This window comes from Maniola hyperantus, chromosome 23 (assembly GCF_902806685.2).
Source record: "Maniola hyperantus chromosome 23, iAphHyp1.2, whole genome shotgun sequence".
In the NCBI taxonomy this organism is placed as follows: domain Eukaryota; kingdom Metazoa; phylum Arthropoda; class Insecta; order Lepidoptera; family Nymphalidae; genus Maniola; species Maniola hyperantus.
The window spans coordinates 7011485-7032748 of NC_048558.1; the positions used below are offsets into that span (position 1 = coordinate 7011485).

The 21264-nt window shown below is 35.9% G+C and overlaps 3 protein-coding genes and 1 non-coding gene across 5 annotated transcripts in view; 3 read left to right on the forward strand and 1 right to left on the reverse strand.

The window, feature by feature from the left end:
• Positions 1-6336, reverse strand: part of LOC117993153 (solute carrier family 41 member 1-like) — a 99457-nt gene extending 93121 nt beyond the window's left edge. The window contains exon 1 of one of the 2 annotated variants that reach the window (XM_069506605.1): positions 6195-6336. The gene's annotated coding sequence lies outside the window, so the exon portion shown is untranslated. The remainder of the gene's footprint in view (positions 1-6194) is intronic. The other variant, XM_034980897.2, reaches the window with a different exon arrangement.
• Positions 1277-1358, forward strand: TRNAL-AAG (transfer RNA leucine (anticodon AAG)). The gene has a single exon. It is a non-coding gene; the product is annotated as a tRNA-Leu (tRNA).
• A 3089-nt stretch (positions 6337-9425) lies between the features above and the next one.
• On the forward strand, positions 9426-20998 carry LOC117993129 (germ cell nuclear acidic-1 protein-like). The gene is made up of 9 exons (XM_069506580.1): positions 9426-9578; positions 9694-9824; positions 10405-10512; positions 11083-11485; positions 11759-12088; positions 12236-12413; positions 18341-18532; positions 19282-19389; positions 20349-20998. Exons 1-9 carry the CDS (start codon positions 9536-9538, stop codon positions 20656-20658), a joined length of 1803 nt encoding a protein of 600 aa, XP_069362681.1. The 5' UTR covers positions 9426-9535; the 3' UTR covers positions 20659-20998.
• On the forward strand, positions 13204-18311 carry LOC138403989 (uncharacterized). The gene is made up of 3 exons (XM_069506553.1): positions 13204-13480; positions 14124-14324; positions 15781-18311. The coding sequence occupies exons 1-3, from the start codon at positions 13337-13339 to the stop codon at positions 17458-17460; spliced, it is 2025 nt and encodes a 674-aa protein (XP_069362654.1). The 5' UTR covers positions 13204-13336; the 3' UTR covers positions 17461-18311.
• Positions 20999-21264: the final 266 nt, after the last annotated feature.

A 21264-nucleotide genomic window follows, 5' to 3' on the forward strand; every position in this document is an offset into this window, starting at 1 on the left:
AGAAAAGCAGGTTAAATTTAACTAATTTTATAAGTTATTAAAATGTTCCCTCATATAAAGCTTGCACGTGAATATAGATCACAACGCGTAGAGGCTTATTGAGAGATTTAATCTTTATAATAAGCTAACTGCAATATTAACTTGATTAGGGCACAATTGCTATTGTAACCACTTAATCAAAATATCGACCTAAACACAAAAGTATTTAATAGTCGTTGAGTCTCGAGTCGGAACGAGACTGCCTTAAAAACCTTCAAACACTGGTATTTATACAAATCGATTCAAGATGGCTCCCCGCCACAGATCGCGTGACATCGGATGAGTCAAATATTGTCCAATTCATTAAACTAACTTCAATAAGCTAACACTATTAATACTAAGACCCAAAATCCTCAAAAATGTAGGGTGTCCAGCCTTTCTACCCAAATGTCCGGCCAAACTGGCTGGTCTGTCCGGCTGTTAGGTTTGGCGACCTGGCAACCCTATAGGTAGGTATAATGCGTCCAAACTAAGAATATGAGTGACTTTTCGCCATAGGTATTATGAAATAAGTGCCTATAATATTTTGTATTTTGATTCAAAATAGGTACATAGGAATATTCAATGTTTTCCAATACGAGAGTTCGTAATACGCCCTATGTGTGCCATGTAGGTCGATTGCGCAAAACTTGTATCAATCATTATTAAAATCGCAATTTTTGTGATTGGCTGATTTATGGTATTCTTGTGGCAACAATGCATTGTAGCCAATAGTGAGCTAGTGTCGGCTAATCAGAGATTTATACCTAGATACATTTTTATCGTGCATTACTTATACAAAAATTAACCTTTATACATTATTTTGATGCATTGAATTATTATGTACCTACTAGTGCTTTGACGTAAGATTTTGTACACCTTTATTACCTGTTATCTCCGTCACCATGATCTAAACTCCATAGTAGCTGATCGTTCCTCCCTGTATTGGGGAAAATACGCAGAGAAACTTTCAGCTTTTATAAAATAACGAAGATCTGACACGCGCTGGCTCAGCTAGTCCATTTGACAATTATCTATTAATTATCATTTTATTTGACGATTCAGGATCAAACCGAGAGTTCCATCACTCTAGTTCACTCTGCCTCTGCTGAAGCTAGCCTATTTATTACCTACCCACAAACTGCTATGCAGTATTCTAAAGTTTTATTTATCGCGCATGCAGTTAAAAATAGCATCATCACCAAAATTTAAACTTTGTTTAGGAATATGTTATACTATTTCGACACCACAAGCACATGGTAGCGTGGCCGAGCGGTCTAAGGCGCTGGTTTAAGGCACCAGTCTCTTCGGAGGCGTGGGTTCGAATCCCACCGCTGCCAATATATTTTTTATTTTTCTTTTTTTTATTTCAATCAAATCACTTGTATTTGATTATGCAAATTATGAGACGAAATGAAATAGTTAAATTTAATTTTCTACTATATAGGTAAAAAAGAAAAAATTCCACGCGTACATTTTTTTTAGAGCAAACATTTTCTATTATGTCATTAATATTATTGTTAGATAATCAAATAAAAGAAATATAGTTTCTATAATTAATCTGATTATTTATTACAACCGTAAAAATTACGTTTTAAGTTCCGTTTAAATGGCTTAAGTAATAAAAACTTTATTATCCTATCTGAGCATAAAATAAACTAGTTGAAACGGCAAGTTAGATTATAGTAGGCTAACTTATTCAGTAGGTTAGCTAGTAAGTAATAATACATATAATTAGATCTTTCACGGCGCGTAGAAACTAGAACTCAATAAAATATAGATAATAAAACCGGCCAAGTGCGAGTCAGACTCGCCCACTGAGGGTTCCGTACCTACTACAATCGTATTTTATCGACATTTTGTACGATAAATCAAAAACTATTATGTATAAAAATATATAAAAATCTGTTTTAGAAAGTACAGGCAAAGCCCTTTCATATGATGCCCCATTTGATATAGCAATCTTACGTTGAATGTCGAAAATAGCAATTTTTGTTCGAAACACATTTTAATTTTTTTCTTGTGATGTGACCACAAATTCACGGTTTTCAGATTTTTCCCCAAATGTCTGATATAAGACCTACCTATCTGCCAAATTTCATGATTCTAGGTCAACGGGAAGTACCCTGTAGGTTTCTTGACAGACAGACAGACAGACAACAAAGTGATCCTATAAGGGTTCCGTTTTTCCTTTTGAGGTACGGACCCCTAAAAAACATAAGTATAATGGTAAATCGAAATAGTACCTACGTAACTAATGATCTGGAGGCAGTGTTAGATATTTGATTTCAATACCTAGCGGTATAATCAGCCAATCCGCACTTGGCGAGTGGACTACGGCCAAACCCTTCTCATACTGAGATGAGACCTATGCTCCGTAGTGAGCCGGCTACGGATTGATCACGATGAGGTACCTATTTATATATGTACTATTGGAAATTCCAAAGTACTTAGTAGTAGATATTAGTGTAATGCGTAAAAAATGAGTTCTCATGCACCATTTTAACTTTATGTGTCAACTGTCAACTGGCATTTCAAAAGTACGATTTTAGTCCTTATTTTAATTGAAACATACTTATGACATGACATATAGAGTTAAATTGGCGCGTGAAAACTCATTTTGTACGGACTATATATAGTATATAAGATTTAGATAAAGACTCAGGTATAATTTAAATCTGTTTTGTGTTCCGCATTGATTAAAGTTCATTCTAGTAGTTTCTTCGAACAGCATTATATACACAGATTACATGATAAACTAGACGGAGTTTTCGCTTTAGAAAACTTCACAAAAATGAAGCTGTTTCTGCGAGTAACTCTTGCATTATTACATTCAGAAAATAATGAAATTGACTTTTGCGACACCAACTCAATTTGGGCTAATACAAGAATTGAATTGAATTGATTTTAATTGGGATTAAAACCTTATCTTTTCTTTATTTAGTCGTGGGCGACTAAATAAAGAAAAGATAAGGTATGTATCGTGTTATCAGTCTATGTATGTTAGTTATAAGTTACCGAGTTTTATTTGTCGAACGTGATCTCTTTTGTTCATAGATAAGGGTTCACTGTTTCCTGTAACAGTGTTTATTACCGTAACTTCATAGTTCACATTACTGAAATTTTGTATAGGTACATTTTTCACAAATCATTTCAGTTAGGTATATCCTGTATTTTAACATCAAATACTAAAATTAGATAAATATTATAAAGAAACGAAATTATTTCATTTTTAATGGGTATCAGATTTTTTTCCCAATCCCGACTTTAATATTATATAAAGGCGAAAGTTTGTATATGTGTGTGTATGTTTGTTACTCCTTCACGCAAAAACTACTGGACGGATTTGCTAAAATTTGGAATGGAGATAGATTATACCCTGGATTAACACAGGCTACTTTTTATCCCGGAAAATAAAAGAGCGGGATTTTGAAAAACGTAAATCCACGCGGACGAAGTCGCGGGCATCAGCTGGTAATGTTAATAGATGGCACTGCTAACATTATAAATCTATCGGGAATTGGTATACCGCGAGATCATAGTTCGGGGCGAACCACTAGTTATGATTAGTGAATAACGTAAATAATTATTTACGTTGCGCGCTTGCCTAGAAGATATCTATTCACTCTTGACTTGAAGGTAGGTACCTATATTAAAAGCGGAGAGGAAAACTGATGCCGGAAGCGGGTTCGAATTAGAAACAAGGAGATTAGAAACGACGCCTCGTACGTGTGCCTGGGATTTGGCGGAAATGAGAGACAATATAGGTACTACAAGAAAAAAAAATTAGACAAATGTATCTAGTACCTATCTATCATCGGCGTGGGACAAGTGCCTAAATCCCCCGGGTACCATCGTAATTTAGCACCAACTACTGTCATGTATATTTCACTATCTATCTTTTTCTTTAGTCTAAGGCTTTAAGGTATGTATTATCGATCATAGTTCGAACTTTCGAAGGCTTTTATGAAAGTTGTATTATTTAATGTTGTTTACAAACAAAATATTCTATGGTTGCGTCATTTTAGCCTACTTATTAACAAGTTTAAAAAATAGAGGTTTTTGATTCGTTATGACTTTACAGCTAGAGGCTCTACAGTTAGAGCCTAGAGCTGATTAGTGATAACCTAGTCCAATAGGTAAGTCATTTTTAGGGTTCACTACGTAGTTAAAAAAAACAGTTTTATATAACTCGACTTTCGAACCCATAATATTTTGATTGTATTTTGCAATTACGTACGTACGTACTATAGTACGCGAGATGGTCATCGGACTGGGGATGCCCCGCACACCCGCACAGCCCCCGCGCTAACCCGGTGCGGGATAGCGTGAGTGACGTGCGGGTGTGCCCCCCCCCCCCCCCCCCCCGGCCCATCTCATACCCCGATTGCCATCTCGCGTACTATAGTTCCTACTTAAAACGATTATTATGGAACTTCGCACGTGAATTTCAGTTGTTTTCATGACAGTAATATACATAATATATATATACTTAAGTTAAGTACTAGGTACTTAGGTAGTGTTTGTACATAGTGCATTGTTTAAAACTTATTATGTGAAGTGAACTTCATGTTACTGGTTTAGTACTTTAATGTTAATACCTACGTTGAAAATATTTTTCAGTGCAAAAATAAAATCGCTCTATAATTTATAGGGTTCCGTAGGTACCTCAAAAGGAAAAACGGAACCCTTATAGGATCACTTTGTTGTCTGTCTGTCTGTCTGTCTGTCTGTCTGTCAAGAAACCTACAGGGTACTTCCCGTTGACCTAGATTCATGAAATAGGTAGGTGAGTCTTATAGCTGGCTTTAGGGGACAAATCTGAAAACCGTGAATTTAGGGTTAGATCACACAAAAATAAATTGTGGTCATGAACTAATAATTAGTATTTTCAACTTTCGAAGTGAGATAACTATATGTGGGGTATCATATGAAAGGTCTTCACCTGTACATTCTAAAACAGATTTTTATTTATTTTTATGCATCATAGTTTTTGAATTATCGTGCAAAATGCCGAAAAAATACGACTGTAGTACGGAACCCTGATTGCGCGAGCCTGATTCGCACTTGGCCGGTTTTTTTTTCTTCAGAATTTTTGGTAAGTAGATACTTACGAATAACTACAACTACCTACTTAAAAATACTAGGAATATCAGGTGTATTAGGTGGTTTATATTGTGATTTAATTACTCGTTATAAGTAGGTAAGCTTTACACTAAATACCCTAGAGTTTACCTTCTAGAGTTATATTTTAGAATATTTAAGATAAAACAAAACGGTTACACGATATCGGTTAATGTCAACCGTAATTAGATCGATAACGACATATTTTGTTACGTATTTAAGCGAAATAGGTTAACACATAAAAATATATTAATAATATGGAAAATGTTATAAAATATTTTGTTATCTACCAAGTATTTTCAAATTAGGAGGCTGCCACGTTTATGAAAAAATAATTCTTAAGATTTTCTCTTAACATTGTCGTTTTTCACCATCTTTAAAAATCACTTATTTGAAATTTGAAAAAAACATGAATCAAAAAGTGTAAGTGTATATTAAAATTTAAATAAAATTAATTAAAATTAGATAGGTAGGCACCTATTTTAATTTAAATACCTACCTAGTACGTCTACGAGTATTTTATATTCAAGATCCAAAATTGCAAAAAAAAATAATGGACAGTGGTCACATTTTAGAAAAAAAACAGAAAAGCTGTGAAATTTAAAAATATTTTTCTACCAAAGATTTAAAAAATATCAAATCACCATTGAGTATTGTACACCTGAAGGCAATGTTCTTTTCATCATTTTGAAAAATGGAAAAGTCATAAATATTGTGCTATCAATAATTTTCAAAAAAAAAGATTCCGACGAATTGAGAACCTCCTCCTTTTTTTGAAGTCGGTTAAAAATCAAAACCACCGGTGTCCCGTGTCACCGTAAACCCGAAAACAATTTCCAATTTCACCATGTTGGAAAATGATATAACCACGTGGTTATGAAATTTCTTTTTCATTTTCAAACCCCAATAAAACCTAGAGTGCACTAATTCTACACACGACATCCACTAATCGAAGCACATTTTGAGGCATTCCTTATGAAAAAAATGCACTAAATTTGCACTAAAAATCCATAAAGTTCTATCTACGGCAATCACTATTTTCACTCACTCACCATTACATAGCTGATTATATATTTCACTTCGTCCGCACTAATCGCGAGTTTGCGTCAAACTGAATTCAGACGAATTTTCGAGTTAGACATTCGATTTTCGAAAACAGATGAGACCAATTTAACTAGACCCCTACAAGTTAACCCACTTTATATCCTCCTCAAACAATCAAACAGTTCTTATTACACTGGCAAGTATTTTTCAATAAAAGGTAACTGGAATTTTTTTCATAAGCGCGTTAAATTGTCGAATTGTCGCGTATTGTTTCATAATAATCGTTTCATTGATAGAAACGAAATCAGTTCAATATAATTTTGCTAGGCATGTGGTCGCCATTTTACGTGATCGCTAGAGTTCAGGGGCGCATGCGTTATACGAAGGGCAAGGGTGAACGGAAATTTTATGTGACAAGGACCTTACACCCTTGAAAATTGCAAAGTTCACTCTTTTATAGGGATAGTCCATGGGGGTCTCAGACTGATCTATCAAACAGCCGAAACCGCTGGGGTTAGAAACATGAAATTTTTCCTTTTATACCGTAGTGTAGATACCCGAGGGTTAAGTACCATGAAAGTTTGTACTTATATCTGTCATTTTTCAAGTTACCTATATCTATGAAATTTGGTTTGTATTTGGGCTTTCGGGCAAAATGAAAAAGTGGGTACCTATACTTAGTACGCGACAGGCCAAGATGGCAATCGGGGTGAAGACGCCCCGCACACTTGCACATCCCCCGCGCTAACCCGGTGCGGGATACTATATCTCGACCTGTCGCGACATACATCTACCCTTCGTGTGCCTTCCACCTATTCTTATTTTTCAGTTTGTCTGTCTTCTAGTCTGCATCTACAGTTTGGTAAACTTGGTCTTCCTAGTATCATAAATAGTAGGTAAAGAGTTTTTAAGCCCATCCCAAAAATAGAGAGCCCAGTCTGCCTATGTCAGTAAAACGCGAACGGGACCTGCGAGAAAAAGTTGGCTTAAAATAACGAGCTTTCAGGAAAAACGTTGTTAGATATCTAGGTATTAAGTAAAAACCTAAATTAGATACCTACTAGATAAATGTAGATGCTAATGGGATTGTTACTAAATTAGATTCTGAGGCATTAACTATACTTATTATAGTAGTCTGTGCCTATCTACTTAGGTAGGTACCTACTTACTCACTTTAAATAGAAATCAATTTAAACATAAAAAGATCAGTTGATTCAAAGTTTAAATCGATTGATTTTTATTTATCTGATAGCGTGGTAACAGAGTGAACTAGAGTGCGGGAACTCTCGTTTGATCCTGAATCGACGACATATATCAAATACTACCTGTTGCGGGCGACTTCGCCCGCCTTCTGCGGGATTTTTTCCCGTAGATTTTTCCAAAAAAATCTTTCATACAACCCTTGTTCTGACAATTATAAACGCAACAAAAAAGAATGAAACAATTGGTTAAGTCGTTAGAAAGTTATACGTGCAAACGCTTCGGCGATTCATTTTTATTTTTTATAAAGATTAACTAGGTACCTAACCTAGACTATGGTGACGCGAAATCAAAGAAAAATAAAGGAAAAATAGGACTACGTTAGGGCTACCTAGCATCAAATGTACTAACATTTGGCGCATGCCAGTGACGTCGAAGCCTCGAAGTTTTATTAGAAGTTCCCTTAACTGTCGTGAACAGGTGGTCTGGATCGCCCATGCGGACCAAGTGAATTTTCAACTTACGAAATAATAGCAACCGTCTCTTGGTCTATTATTTTGTGGCGTAAAAAATGCTGACTACTTAAAGTACCTAACAATTTTGTTGTTGTACAGTCTCACTAATTTTAATAGAACACCGTTTTAGTTATGTGATCAAAAACCGCGGACCTTCGCAGATAAAAGTGCCTTTCGTTTCCATTTACGCAAGCAGATCTACAGAACACAACTAGGTCAAGATTCATAAGTAGGTACATTGGTTACGCCGGTAAATTACTTATTGTTTTTAATCTTCTTTTTTTTAACTAACCTTAAAAGTAAAAAAATTAGGTGCCTGCCTGCTCTTTATAGGTTCAATACTTTATATACGCGACAGTTCGAGATGGCAATCGGCGATGACTTTAGGTATGTAAACATAAAAAATCAATCGATTTAAAATTTAAATTAACTGATCTTTTTATTACAAAGAAAATTAGGTACCAACTTTAGACTATTCAAACAAGGAGGATACATTTCCGCAACGACATCTAGTGACAAGTAGTAAAACTAGTATAGCAAACGTTTAACTAGCGACATCTATGTTAGGACACTAAATGTATTGCAATGTCTGTCTAAGTTCATAGATGTCGTTTACTGTACTAATTTTACTACTCGTCACTAGATGTCGATAGTAAGTTTATTTATTTCAGCTGTCAGTCAATCAGCTGCAAAACCGACATCAAACATTTTTAACCGACTTCAAAAAAAGGAGGAGGTTCTCAATTCGTCGGAATCTTTTTTTTTTTTTTTTTTTTTTTATTTTTTATGTATGTTCCCCGATTACTCGAAAACGCCTAGACCGATTTTGAAAATTCTTTTTTTGTTTGAAAGGGTATACTTCAAAGTTGGTCCCATTTCAATTTGGTGAAGATCTGATGAACATCTTCGAAGATAGATACTGGAACTCCTCAACGGATAAGAGTAAATTGCTCGCGATCAGTGTAATAGCTTAGTAAACAGTAGACTTTTAACCAGTAATAGCATAATTCCATGGGGCCACTAAAAATTGTGAGATAAAAATTTTTTACAAAAAAAAAAAAAAACCGACTTCGTTACACAAACACTAAAAATTGAAAAATAATTTAATTTATTACCGAATATATTATGTATACAAGAGTTAATATAGTTCCATAATAATATTTTTTGGGGTCGGTGCTAATGAGGTGCCATGGTGGAGTCCCATAAAAATATGAAATCTAGACGATTCGCGAAAGCTAATTGGCACCGGCACCAAAAAGTATTATTATGGAACTATATTAACTCTTGTATACATAATATATTCGGTAATAAATTAAATTATTTTTCAATTTTTAGTGTTTGTGTAACGAAGTCGGTTTTTATTTTTTTTGTAAAAAATTTTTTACAATTGCAATTGTTGTGATTGGCTGAATTTATGGCATTCTTGTTGCAACAATGCCTTGTAGCCAATTGTGAGCGAGCGTGATCCAATCAGATGATAGGTGATTGCGATCGTGACGTTGTAGGATGTAGCTGTCATTCTAAAGTCAACGACACGCGCGTAACGGATAGCGTTTTTTTAAGTTTTCAAAATATCAAGTACAGTGATAATTAATACGATTATCGTATTTAATTTTATACAAAATCAATTAAAGATGGACTTGAAGCAAGGACAAAGTAAACCACAAAACCGAAACCGTACGTACTGGATAGTCTTACTGACAAACGTTTCCATAAAAACAAACCTTTCTTCCTTTGATTATTTCTTTCTCTACCTGTTCTATTTGCTACGATAATTGCTGGCATATTTCAGGCTTTTTAAAACTATCTCTAAAGAAGAACAGAGTGAAAACGGATCAAGAAACGAAGAAACTAAACCGTAGTTCGGATATTATGATTATTGACGAATCATTCGACAAATTGATCTTAGAATATCAAAACACCGTAAGTTACATTCATATCACTTATCTCTTTAACGCATTACTCAACCTAGATAAAATTAATCAAATAATAAATAATTATTTAATTAAAAATTCGAGACAAACTTCTATTGTAGGCACTTCTTCAATGCTATACAAATTAAGTATTCTTACAGTAATAAATAATACTAAATCAGTAGGTACCCTTATTAAATGCGAAAGTGTGTTTGTTTGTTGGTTTTTGTTGGTTTGTCCTTCAATCACGTCGCAACGGATTGACGTGATTTTTTGCATGAGTATAGTCAAAAACCTGGAGAGTGACATACTAGGCTGCTTTTTATCCCCGAAAACCAGAGTTCCCACGGGATTGTTAGAAACCTAAATCCACGTGGACGAAGTCGCGGGCGTCAGCTAGTTAGTTACATAGCAGTTTGGGCATGTTTCTGTACAATTCAGTTATATGCCTCATGTTCAGATTGGACTACTGGTTATGCACACAGGTTTGGCAGACTTCAAACACCTTTGAGAACATCACGGAGAACTCTCAGGCATTCAGGTTTCCTCATGATGTAAGCACAGTAATATTTGGTTTATCAATTTTGCAGGTTCCATCCAAACCAAGAATATATTCAACTATTGTCATCAATGACTCGCTGAACACAACAAATGGAGATGACATTGTGGCACATAAAGAACCAAGTAAATCTGGGAATGTATGTAAAAACAAAAAATATAAGTAATTTTTTCAATACATTAGTAAGTAATATTACAGTCTACCAATTCGCACATGGCCAGTGTGGTAGACTATGGCCAAACCCCTTCTCACACTGAGACCTGTGCTCTGTAGTGATCCGGTGATGGGTTGATCATGATGATTACAGTTGGACCAATATTAATGGTTAGTCTTCCAATCTGCACTGGGCCAGCATCGCAGACTATGGCCTAAAACCTTCTCATTCTGAGAGGAGACCCGAGCTCATAGTGGGCCAGGGTTGATCATGATGATGATGATTACAGACAGAAATGTTTAAATGCTCAAATTGAAATAAATATTTAGAACTAGATGATGCCCGCGACTTCGTTCGCGTGGATTTAGGTTTTGAAAATCCCGTGGGAACTCTTTTAATTTCGGGATAAAAAGTAGGCTAAGTCCTCCCCTGAGGTGCAAGCTATCTCTGTAATATATTTCGTCTAAATCGGTTGAACAGATGGGCCATGAAAGGCCAACATTTGATTGCTAAACTGTGTTACCAAATTATTTATTTTAATTTAATTATTTTTAGGTATCTATATCTTCCATAAAAGATATAACATCACCTATCTACAATAGCAACAACAGACCCAGTATAGGAGGTTGGTCACCCGGTCAGAACATACTATGTGCAACACCAAGAAACAAACCCATACCAACCACACCAAAAGATGTAGCCAACGAATCGTTAGAACAATGCTCCATAAAAACTATACAAAAATCGCATCATAAACTGCTGAGTGATCTATACGGAGATAAATGGAAATCTATTCCGTCGTTATTTAAAACTCTTGAACGGAAACATGACAACTTTAACGGAGTAACCAAAAAGTTACATTTTGAAGACGATGAAAGTGATAAGGAGAATATTAGACACGTTTTGAAAAAAAATAAGGAGTTGTATTTGACTGGGTCTGATTTGAAAAACAAAAAAGGTTAGATTTGTATGTACTTATTAATTAAATTAAAAAAAATATGAATAATTCATCTGTGGTGCGATTTTGATAACTAAGTGTGAAGACTACCAATCCTCACTTGGCCAGCGTGGTAGAATAATTGCCAAAACCCTTCTCACTCTAAGAGAAGATCCGTGCTCTGTAGTGAGCCGGGAGCTCATGAGATTTTTTAAATGAGTGGTTTGGTTTATTTTTTAACTGTCTTTCTTGTTATGTTAAATGTGTGGTTAAATGTATCTTGTTTTCTTATAGGTGATTTCAGCGACATAGAAAGGAAATCCAAAAAGAAATTGTACACTGAAAAAGTTCCCAATACGCCAGAGCCGCCTAAACAAAAACCGATAAAACTCAATAAAGACATAAAATCGACAAGTACCCCAGAATTGCCCAAACAAAAATCGGTAAAAGTCAATAGGGACGTGAAAACAACGGTAAAAAAACGTAAAGATATGACTGTCACGGAACTAGTGAGGGCCATGCAGAATGATGTTGATAGCTTAACGAAGAAAATTCAAAGTGTTACAGTTGTAACAAAGACTGATGATGTTGTTAAAAGGCTTACTTTCATTGGATCGTTGGCTGGTATGTTATACAATCTAAATATAACAATGCACAGCTCAAACTAATGGATGGATCGGGCTGTTCAGCATGCTATTAAGACGTAGACGTTGTTTGAAGCAGTACATGACGCCCAGGTTAAACTGACTTTATCAATTTTATTTATTTTAGACAATGTCCCTTCCTGGCGTTGCCACCCTGAAGCGTTGCAATACCACGATAGCTACAAAAAACTAAAAGAACAGCTGTCGAGGCGACTGTACGTCGAATTCAATAAGGTGGTCTTTGACGATGCGATGGATGCTGATATGTGTATCATATGGGATACAAAACTTAGAAGTACTGCTGGGTACGTATTAAAAAATTTTTGAAGAAGCTATACAAGAAGACATTGCCCACTGGTGTGTTTTATTTTACCTAAAGTCTATGAACGATGCGCAGCTAAGCGGGCTAACCTGTAAGGGGTATGGCAGTTTTTTAATAAACCCATGCCCCTTTGGTTTCTACACGGCATCGTACCGGAACGCTAAATCAAGTGATTTAGCGTTCCGGTACGATGCCGTGTAGAAACGGCGGCACGGCTTTGCCGGTGGGGTGGTAACTAGCCACGGCCGAAGCCGAATTTAGAAATTCCAAATCCCTGCCAGGAATCGAACCCGGGACCTCCCACTAATAAGAACCACAGCGCTTAACACTGCGCCAGGGAGGTCGGCCTTTAGTGGGAGACAGGCCTTGTCGACGTCGCCGATTATATTATACCTAAAGTGAAGAACTATGCGTATTATGAATCTCTCTATATGTATATCTATCTGATCTCTCACTCTCATAAGATATAAATGCCATCAAGCGAGCAAAGTTAGCAACACTACTCTGTGAATAATCACAGACTACAGTGTTGCTTACTTTGGAATTTCATTTCATGAGATCTCCTACCTATAGCGATCATCAATTATTACATAAACTATTGATGAACATAAAATATTGATGAATTTTACCGGAATTTTAAACATCCTTACTTAGCAGGTTTTTTCTAGGCGAATTATTTCAAAAAGATAGTCAACACAAAACAAAATCGGTAAACTGCGCTAAGAACCGGTAGAATTTTATCCGCACATCCCTATAACTGTCAACACAATTATTATTTGTCAAATGCGTTGTTTGATCATATTTTGATAGTTTTAGATGGTTTGGTGGTTTTGTTTTGAATAAGTAGTAAACAGTAAAGTTAATAATCGTTTTAAAAGTACTAAACTCATATAAACTCGACAAAATATGCCCGATGATAAAAAAAACACTGGTACCTACAAAAAGTGTATCAATTGTTCACTGAGGTTATTGTTCGTTCCAAAGATTATGTTAAACGACTTAAATGAATCTTTATTAGAAATTTTAAAGGCTTGGATATCACCTACGACGGTAAGTCAAGTTTTTTATCCTTGTAGCCAAGAAACTAGCACGAATATTCGATTATAATATGGAATTTCGCTCTCTAGTAGTCCAAGACCATTAGATTGGACCCAAGCTAGACGTTAGCGTACTCACTTCATGGAATATATTCTGGTCTATAGCAGCCCAGTCGTGGACTTGGACTATTATTGTGCGAAATCCCTAACCGCACGTTTCTTTGGTGTGTACCTATATAATACGCAATGCATAAATGCCTCCTTTAACTTCCAAAATAATATGATTAACCAAATTACTGATGGGCGATTGTTACTAGTTCCAACAATCGAATGGTTTGATACTACTAATAATAAAAATCCAATAAAGAAACAATCGACCGCTAATTCGCAAGTTTGAATAAAACTTGCGAATTTCATTCATTTACTTTGTCATACTAAATTGGGCTGTTTTCTCGTACAATAATGTTGACTTTTAATATTGATAGTTGTTCATTCATTTAATTTGTCATACAAAAATGGGCTATTTTTCTCAGAACAGAGTTCACTTTTAGATTAGCTGTGAAAAGAAGTTTTAGATGGGCTATGAAAAGCTAGCAAACAGACAGACACACTTTCCCATTTATAATATTAGTATGAAAGTATTTTTCATTTTACAGATAACTGTAGATGATTGCATATGCATGGAATGCTATCATGTACTCAATCAAGCTGTAGGGCAAACAGATCCACAGAACAAACCATTGCGAGGGCACAGAAGTGTCTGTTATGGCTGTGGTGCATCAACATTGAGAACCAGAACTTCACTTCTAAAATATCCTGAACGAAGTATAGTTATGGAATGGACATTTCCACATCTGGTAAATATAACCCAAACATGTATGCATCTCATCATCATCATCATCATCGCGTGCCTTCTTCAAAACGATGTTTGGAGGTCATCATGCGAAAAGCTTCTCTATTTAAAGCCGCCTCTTTCAACTTTGGGTAACTAAGCCCTATCCACCCCCTTATATCGTCCAACCATTTGCGTCTTTGGCGACCTGGAGCCCTTTTGCCCTCAATCCTTCCTTCCAAAGCTAATCTCGGAAATGAGACGAGTATGAGTATGTATATATGTATGTATATACCTATGGTTTAGGTTTAGGTACTTGTAAATAAATTATCTCTGGTTTAGGTTAGGTGGATTTGGGTTTGTGAAAATTCTGTGGGAGCTCTTTGATTCTCCGGGATAAAAAGTATCCTATGTCACTTTCCAGGTCTTAAACTATACCTATGCAAAAAGTCACGTCAATCCGTTGCTCCGTTGCGACGTGATTGTAGGACAAACCAACAAACAAACACACTTTCGCATTTATAATAAGGGTACTGATATACCCACGACTTCGTTCGCGTGGATTTAGGTTCGCGAAAATCCTGTGGGAACTCTTTGATTGTCCGGGACAAAAAGTAGCCTATGTCACTCTCCAGGTCCTAAACCATACCTATGCAAAAATCACGTCGATCCATTGCGACGTGATTGAAGGACAAATCAACAAACCAATAAACCAAGAAACAAATACACTTTCGCATTTATGATATGGGTAGTGATAATCAGATGTGTGTTTGATTTTGATAATTACATGGAAGCAACCACCTCAGCTCTCAGTTTAGGGATAACAGTAAGTAAATAAACACCTGTACTTACCAAAACAGGTGTTTATTTATTTTTATGCATAATTGTTTTTTGATTTTTCGTCGAAAAATACGACTGTAGTACGGAACCTCGGTGCGCGAGTCTGACTCGCACTTGGCCATTTTTTATGATCTGAAAAGAGTAACTGCTTTTTTGCCGGCTCTTCTCAGTACAACCTGCTTTCCGAACCACATATGTAGCACCACTACTAGTTTTCCCACATGAAATAAAACTAGAAGATGTGATTAAACATTATTCTATTCTATTCTATTGATATCGACGACTTCCGAGTTAAAAACTAGCCTTATATGGTAATTCAGGGTATAAGCTATCTCCATTCCAAATTTCTGCCAAATCTGTTCAGTCGTAGACACTATGGTATGGGTACAGTGCGCGGCAGAAAGTAACATTGGTCATTAGAATGACATTTTGGCTTTGTAGACTGTTATCTCTGTCACGCATACCTATATGACATTTGTCGATCTCAACTCGAGCATTGTCTCAACAGAGACAATGCTCTACAAATCTGCTATCTCCTTCTAAAGGTCGATGTACATTACTTTCTGCTGCGTACTGTATTTATTATTGTATTCTACTTATTAGCACCTAGCATTAGTTAATTCTTACCTACTCATTTTCAGGTTAACAAACTAGAAAGAGTATGCCCTGCTTGCCGGTTGGCTGCTAGGCGAATAGCGATAAAAAACGGCCTACTTGATAGGCCAATAGTGAAAAAAACTGGCCTACATGATGAAAAAGAGATGTCATCTGAACCCGAGTTTGAAATAAAACAAGAATTCATACAAGAGTTTCGCTCAGAGTCTCCATGTACAGATACTGAATTGACAAATGAATGTACAATTTCACAAACGGAAAATGATTTTACGGCAAGAATTGCCTCACAAGTGAAAAATACATCACATTCATTTGTATTCTGCCCAAATTCTGCAAATATTGACACTGAAGGGAAAAATGAATCTCCATTGAATCCACAGACAGAAAATGCCCCTTATACAATAACTACCTCAGAAGAATCCTTTTTTAACTCTGATATAGATGAAAATGAATCTATTTCAAGAATCACCCCACAACAATTTGATTCAAACTCTTTTGATTCTGACACTGAATCCGAAAATGAATATGTAGATGATCTATTTATACCACAAGCTGAAAATGTTCCTGTAGTAGCAAGAAGTACCTCACAAGAATTGGATTCAATCTCTCAACATTCAGATACTGAATTGAAAAATGAATATATAGCTCCACCAATACCTCAGGCTGAAAGTGATCCTCAAGTTGCAAGAATTGCCTCACAAGAATTACTCTCAAATTCTCATGAAAATGTTTCTCTTGCAAGAATTGACTCTCAGGAATTCAATTCAAACTTTCTGCACTCAGACACTGAATTGAAAAATAGATATAGAGCACCACTAATACCACAAGCTGAAAACAATCCTGCAGTTGTAAGAATCAAGTTACAAAAATTCATTTCCTCTCAAAATGGAATTAAAATGGTTCCTCTTACAAAAATGGCCGCACAAGGTCTCTCTGCCTCTAAAAATGCAATTAAAGTTGGTCCTTTTGCTAGGTTTACCTTACAAGAATCAAATTCCTCATCACAAAATAGAATTAAAATTGTTCCTGTTGGTAGAATTCCCTCACAAGAATTCAATTCATCCTCTCAAAGTGGAATTAAAATTGTTGCCAAAGCAAGTACACAAGAATTCAATTCAAACTCTCCATATGCAGAGAAAAATGTTCCAACTGCAAGAATAAACAAAGTATATACAGAATGTTCATCATTACCACGGACTGAAAATTCTACAGTTGAAAGAATTATCTCATCACAAAATGGAATTAAAATTGTTCCTGTTGATAGAATTCCCTCACAAGAATTCAATTCATCCTCTCAAAGTGGAATCAAAATTGTCGCCAAAGCAAGAACACAAGAATTCAATTCAAACTCTCCTTACGCAGTAAATGTTCCAATTGCAAGAGTGAACAAAGTATATGCAGGATGTTCATCATTACCACAGACTGAAAATTCTACAGTTGGAAGAGTCATCTCAAAAAGATACAAAAGAGTTGCAGATACTTACAATCGGTGTATATTTACGAATTGTGCAAAGGAGGACTGTTTCAATGTGCCAGTGTCCCTAAAAAAAACTTTACTGTCACAGTACAAAGTTTACATACCGTTGAGTGCACGGATGTGTTCTTATCATTTAAACTATGGGGTCTGGGGCGATCTGATAGCAACGAATAGTGATTTTACTGGCCAGCAAATGGATGATATGATGAATATAATGCAGTGCGGGTGATACTTAGTAAGACTTTAATATAATATTGTGGCTAATTCCGTTGTACACAATCTCTAAACTAAACTAAAATGATACGTCTGAATCTATTGCTATCCCTTTCATAATTTTGCCTGCAAAAAAGGATAGCACTAGATTTAGACCTGTTAATTTATGTAGTTTAGTTTAGAAATTGTGTACAAGGGAATCAGCCCCATTATGTTTATTTGTGTCTCTTATATGTATTATTAAAACTTAAAGACACACATCAATGATCATAATTTATGTTAAACTTATTAACAGTTGCCATGTTGCGCTCAAAAATTAAGAGTTTGTTTCACTCTACACGAGACTGTCTCTTGGTACAATAACTTCTAAAATAGTAGTTATGGCTTGTGTGATCAAAAGTATACAAATAAAAAAAAATCACTTAATACTTGTTTCATTAATCCCTAATTATTACAGCTCAAAATACAGGAATCTCAAAATGGGCATCTTTTAAGGTAAGGTGGGTTGGGGACAATTACCTACACAGAGAAACTTTCAGCTTTTATAAAATAACGAAGGTCTGTCATGCGCTGACTCTCTTTCTATTGGTCTTCAAGTACTCAAAGCACAACAGGTTGTGACGCTGAAGTGGCAATAGTTCAAAGATCTGATAGATATAGGGGTCCCAATCTGCTGGATGGCGACCTCGCAATGAAAAGCGCAGCGATGGCAGACTGACCACTAGGTGAACAGACAAAATCAAACGAGTCGCAGGCAAGAGCTGGATTCACGCGGGCGCAAAACTATGACGTATGGAAGTCCCTACAAGAAACAATGTCTAGCAGTACACAATGTCTTTCGGTTGACTACAACTAATGCTGCCTATCATATCATAAGACTTTTTATTTTATTACAGTTTAACAACAAATCGTCTAGTAAAAACCTCGAAAGGCGAACAAATCAGGACGTCGAGTATAAAGCTATCGGTCAAAGTGGTGGACGCGGCGCAGAGGCTACGTGACACGCTCATACATGAAATGTGTCACGCTGCCACTTGGCTCATAGATGGTGAGCTGAGGGCGGGACACGGCCCTGTATGGAAGAAATGGTGTGTTTCAAAAATGTTTGGTGATAACAGATGGCAGCACTGGTAGTTTAGCTGGCGCGAACGTTATAGCATCGTGACAATTATGGCTTTGTTTGATATACTTCGGTATAGAGGGCGGAACACAACCCTGTTTGGAAGAAATGTTGAGTTTAAAAACAATAGTTTTGTTTGGTGATCGCTTAATGATCTAATTACTTAATGACCTAACTGCTTAATGGGTAAATCTCAATGAGTCAATTAATTAATGAGCTAATCTAATGATCTAATTACTTAATAAAGTTAATCTCTTAATGAGGTAATCTCTAATCTTTTAATGAGGTAATGTCATAATGAGCTAATCTCTTAATGATCTAATTACGTAATGACATAACCACTTAATGATGTAATTATTTAATGATCTAATCTCTTGATGATGTAATCTCATAATGAAGTAATCTCTTAATGGGCTAATTACTTAATGACCTAATCTCTTAATGCGGTAATCTCATAATGAGCTTTGATAATCTAATCTCTTAATGGGCTAATTACCTAATGACGTAATCTCACAATGAGCTTATCTCTTAATGACCTAGTTACTTAATTGCCAGAGGTCCAAAAACGTGCTAAAAAGGAAAAAAAGGTTCGTTATCTCTCCAATTTAGAGCCTCAATAGCTTCGTTGGAGGGGAAAGGGGAATATTAGTCATCACGATGAACTTGGCTACTATTCTTTATTTTTATTATTTTAAATATCCTTTAATATGTTTTCAGGGCATCCAGAGCGCTCCGCAAGTTTCCCGAGCTAGGCGAGATATCCCGATGCCATGATATGGAGATACATTACAAGTATAGCTACAAGTGTACCAAGTGTGGATACAGGTGTGTTTTTCTTTATATTTTTAAATTTGATGTTGTTGATTTTTATTTTTATTTCTAAACTAGCTGATGCCCGCGACTTCGTCCGCGTGGAATTAGGTTTTTAAAAAATCCCGTGGGAACTCTTTGATTTTCCGGGATAAAAAGTAGCCTACGTCACTCTCCAGGTCTTTATCTATGCAAAAAATCACGTCGATCCGTTGCGCCATTGCGACGTGATTGAAGGACAAACCAACAAACAAACACACTTTCGCATTTATAATAAAGGGTACTGATTAAAATTTGCTATCAAGATTCCAGTGACTTTTCGACGTAAGTCTGCCAAAAACTTATTTTTTTAGGGTTTCGTACTTAAAAAGGAAAAAGAAACCCTTATAGGATCACTTAATTGTCTGTCTGTCGTGTCTGTCAAGAGCCGTCAAGGGAATCAAAACCTATAGGATACTTCCCGCGAATCTAGAATCATGTATCAATGTCTTATAGCACAAACAAAGGTAAAAATCCGAAAACCGTGAATTTGAGGTTAGGTAAATCACAAAAAAAGTGTTATTTATTGTTCTTCGTGTGTGAGTTCAACTCTCGCTTGACCGGTTTTCCAAAAATAGATCTTTATAATTTTGACGTGTGAAATGTTGATTTGCGGTGTCAAAATGCGGCGTATCTAGTTTTTTAAAGAATATTAGCCATGTTAAATGACCAATATTCCCATTTCCCCTCCAAATAAGCGTCAGGCTTGTGCTAGGAGTAGGTACGACAATAGCCCAACTGGCGGGGTTTGAAGCGCCCGACCTTTCGGTTTTCAGTCCACTCCTTTTCACCGTTGAGATGTTGAGCCTTGAGGCTCAGTTCTTGAGTATGTCCCGCTCGGGAAGTATCCTCTTCATAGTGCTTCGTCTTAAATCCTATTATGTATTGTTCAATTTATATTAATTTATTTTAAATACATTCAATTTATATTTCAGTATAAAACGCCACTCAAAATCGATAGACATCACGAAAAAGTGTTGTGGCTACTGCCGTGGACAGTTCGAGATCATTGTCAATAGGAAAAACAAAGATGGCGTCGTGGTCTCCACGCCCGCTCGGAAGGGAGGCCCCAACGATTTTGCACTGTACGTGAAAGAGAACTACGGAACCCTAAAGACCGGCAGAACCCACGCCCAAGTAATGAAAATGCTGGGCGAACAGTTCTCGGCCAAGAAAACCCAAAAGCAAGATAATGTTAAGATAAGAAATACTGATGAAATTTTTGATGATTTATTTAGTGATTGACAATGGTGTCATGTACACATGACATGTGACAATGGTGTCATGTACACATGACAAGTAACAATGTATTATAATATTATGTTACGCTTGCTCCATATTGTGGGTAAATCATTTTATCATTTTTGGAGGTAAGTATACACTTGTTTGTTTATTTTCATTGTTAATATTATATTAATTGATAATAATAATTATTACAATTGTTAGGTAATAATTATATTTTTACTATTTGTAAATATTTTAGAACGGCTGTACTGGTTACAATGAATCCAAACTACAAATACCTATGTACCTTAATAAAATATAATGAAAATAAATTAGAAATACATAATTTTTTTTAAAGTGATATTTAATTTCAATAAGAAATACCTATATATATATCTTGTAAGTAGGTATGTCTATTAAGTTATTTTAATATTATAATCTCTACATAGTATAAAATAGAGTCGCTTCCCGCTGTCTGTATTTATGTATGTATGTATGAACGCGTAGATCTTTTAAACTACGCGTTCATATATACATACTCGACGACCTCCCTGGCGCAGTGGTGAGCGCTGTGGTCTTATTAGTGGGAGGTCCCGGGTTCGATTCCTGGCAGGGGTTTGGAATTTT

Bases quoted from the DNA above. Each gene is read 5' to 3' on its own strand.
- LOC117993129 (XM_069506580.1), top strand. From the start codon at position 9,536: ATGGACTTGAAGCAAGGACAAAGTAAACCACAAAACCGAAACC. The intron at 9,579-9,693 runs GTACGTACTGGA...GGCATATTTCAG, and splicing joins TAAACCACAAAACCGAAACC to GCTTTTTAAAACTATCTCTA. The intron at 18,533-19,281 runs GTGTGTTTCAAA...ATATGTTTTCAG, and splicing joins GGCCCTGTATGGAAGAAATG to GGCATCCAGAGCGCTCCGCA.
- LOC138403989 (XM_069506553.1), top strand. From the start codon at position 13,337: ATGCCCGATGATAAAAAAAACACTGGTACCTACAAAAAGTGTATCAAT. The intron at 13,481-14,123 runs GTAAGTCAAGTT...TTCATTTTACAG, and splicing joins CTTGGATATCACCTACGACG to ATAACTGTAGATGATTGCAT. The intron at 14,325-15,780 runs GTAAATATAACC...ACTCATTTTCAG, and splicing joins AATGGACATTTCCACATCTG to GTTAACAAACTAGAAAGAGT.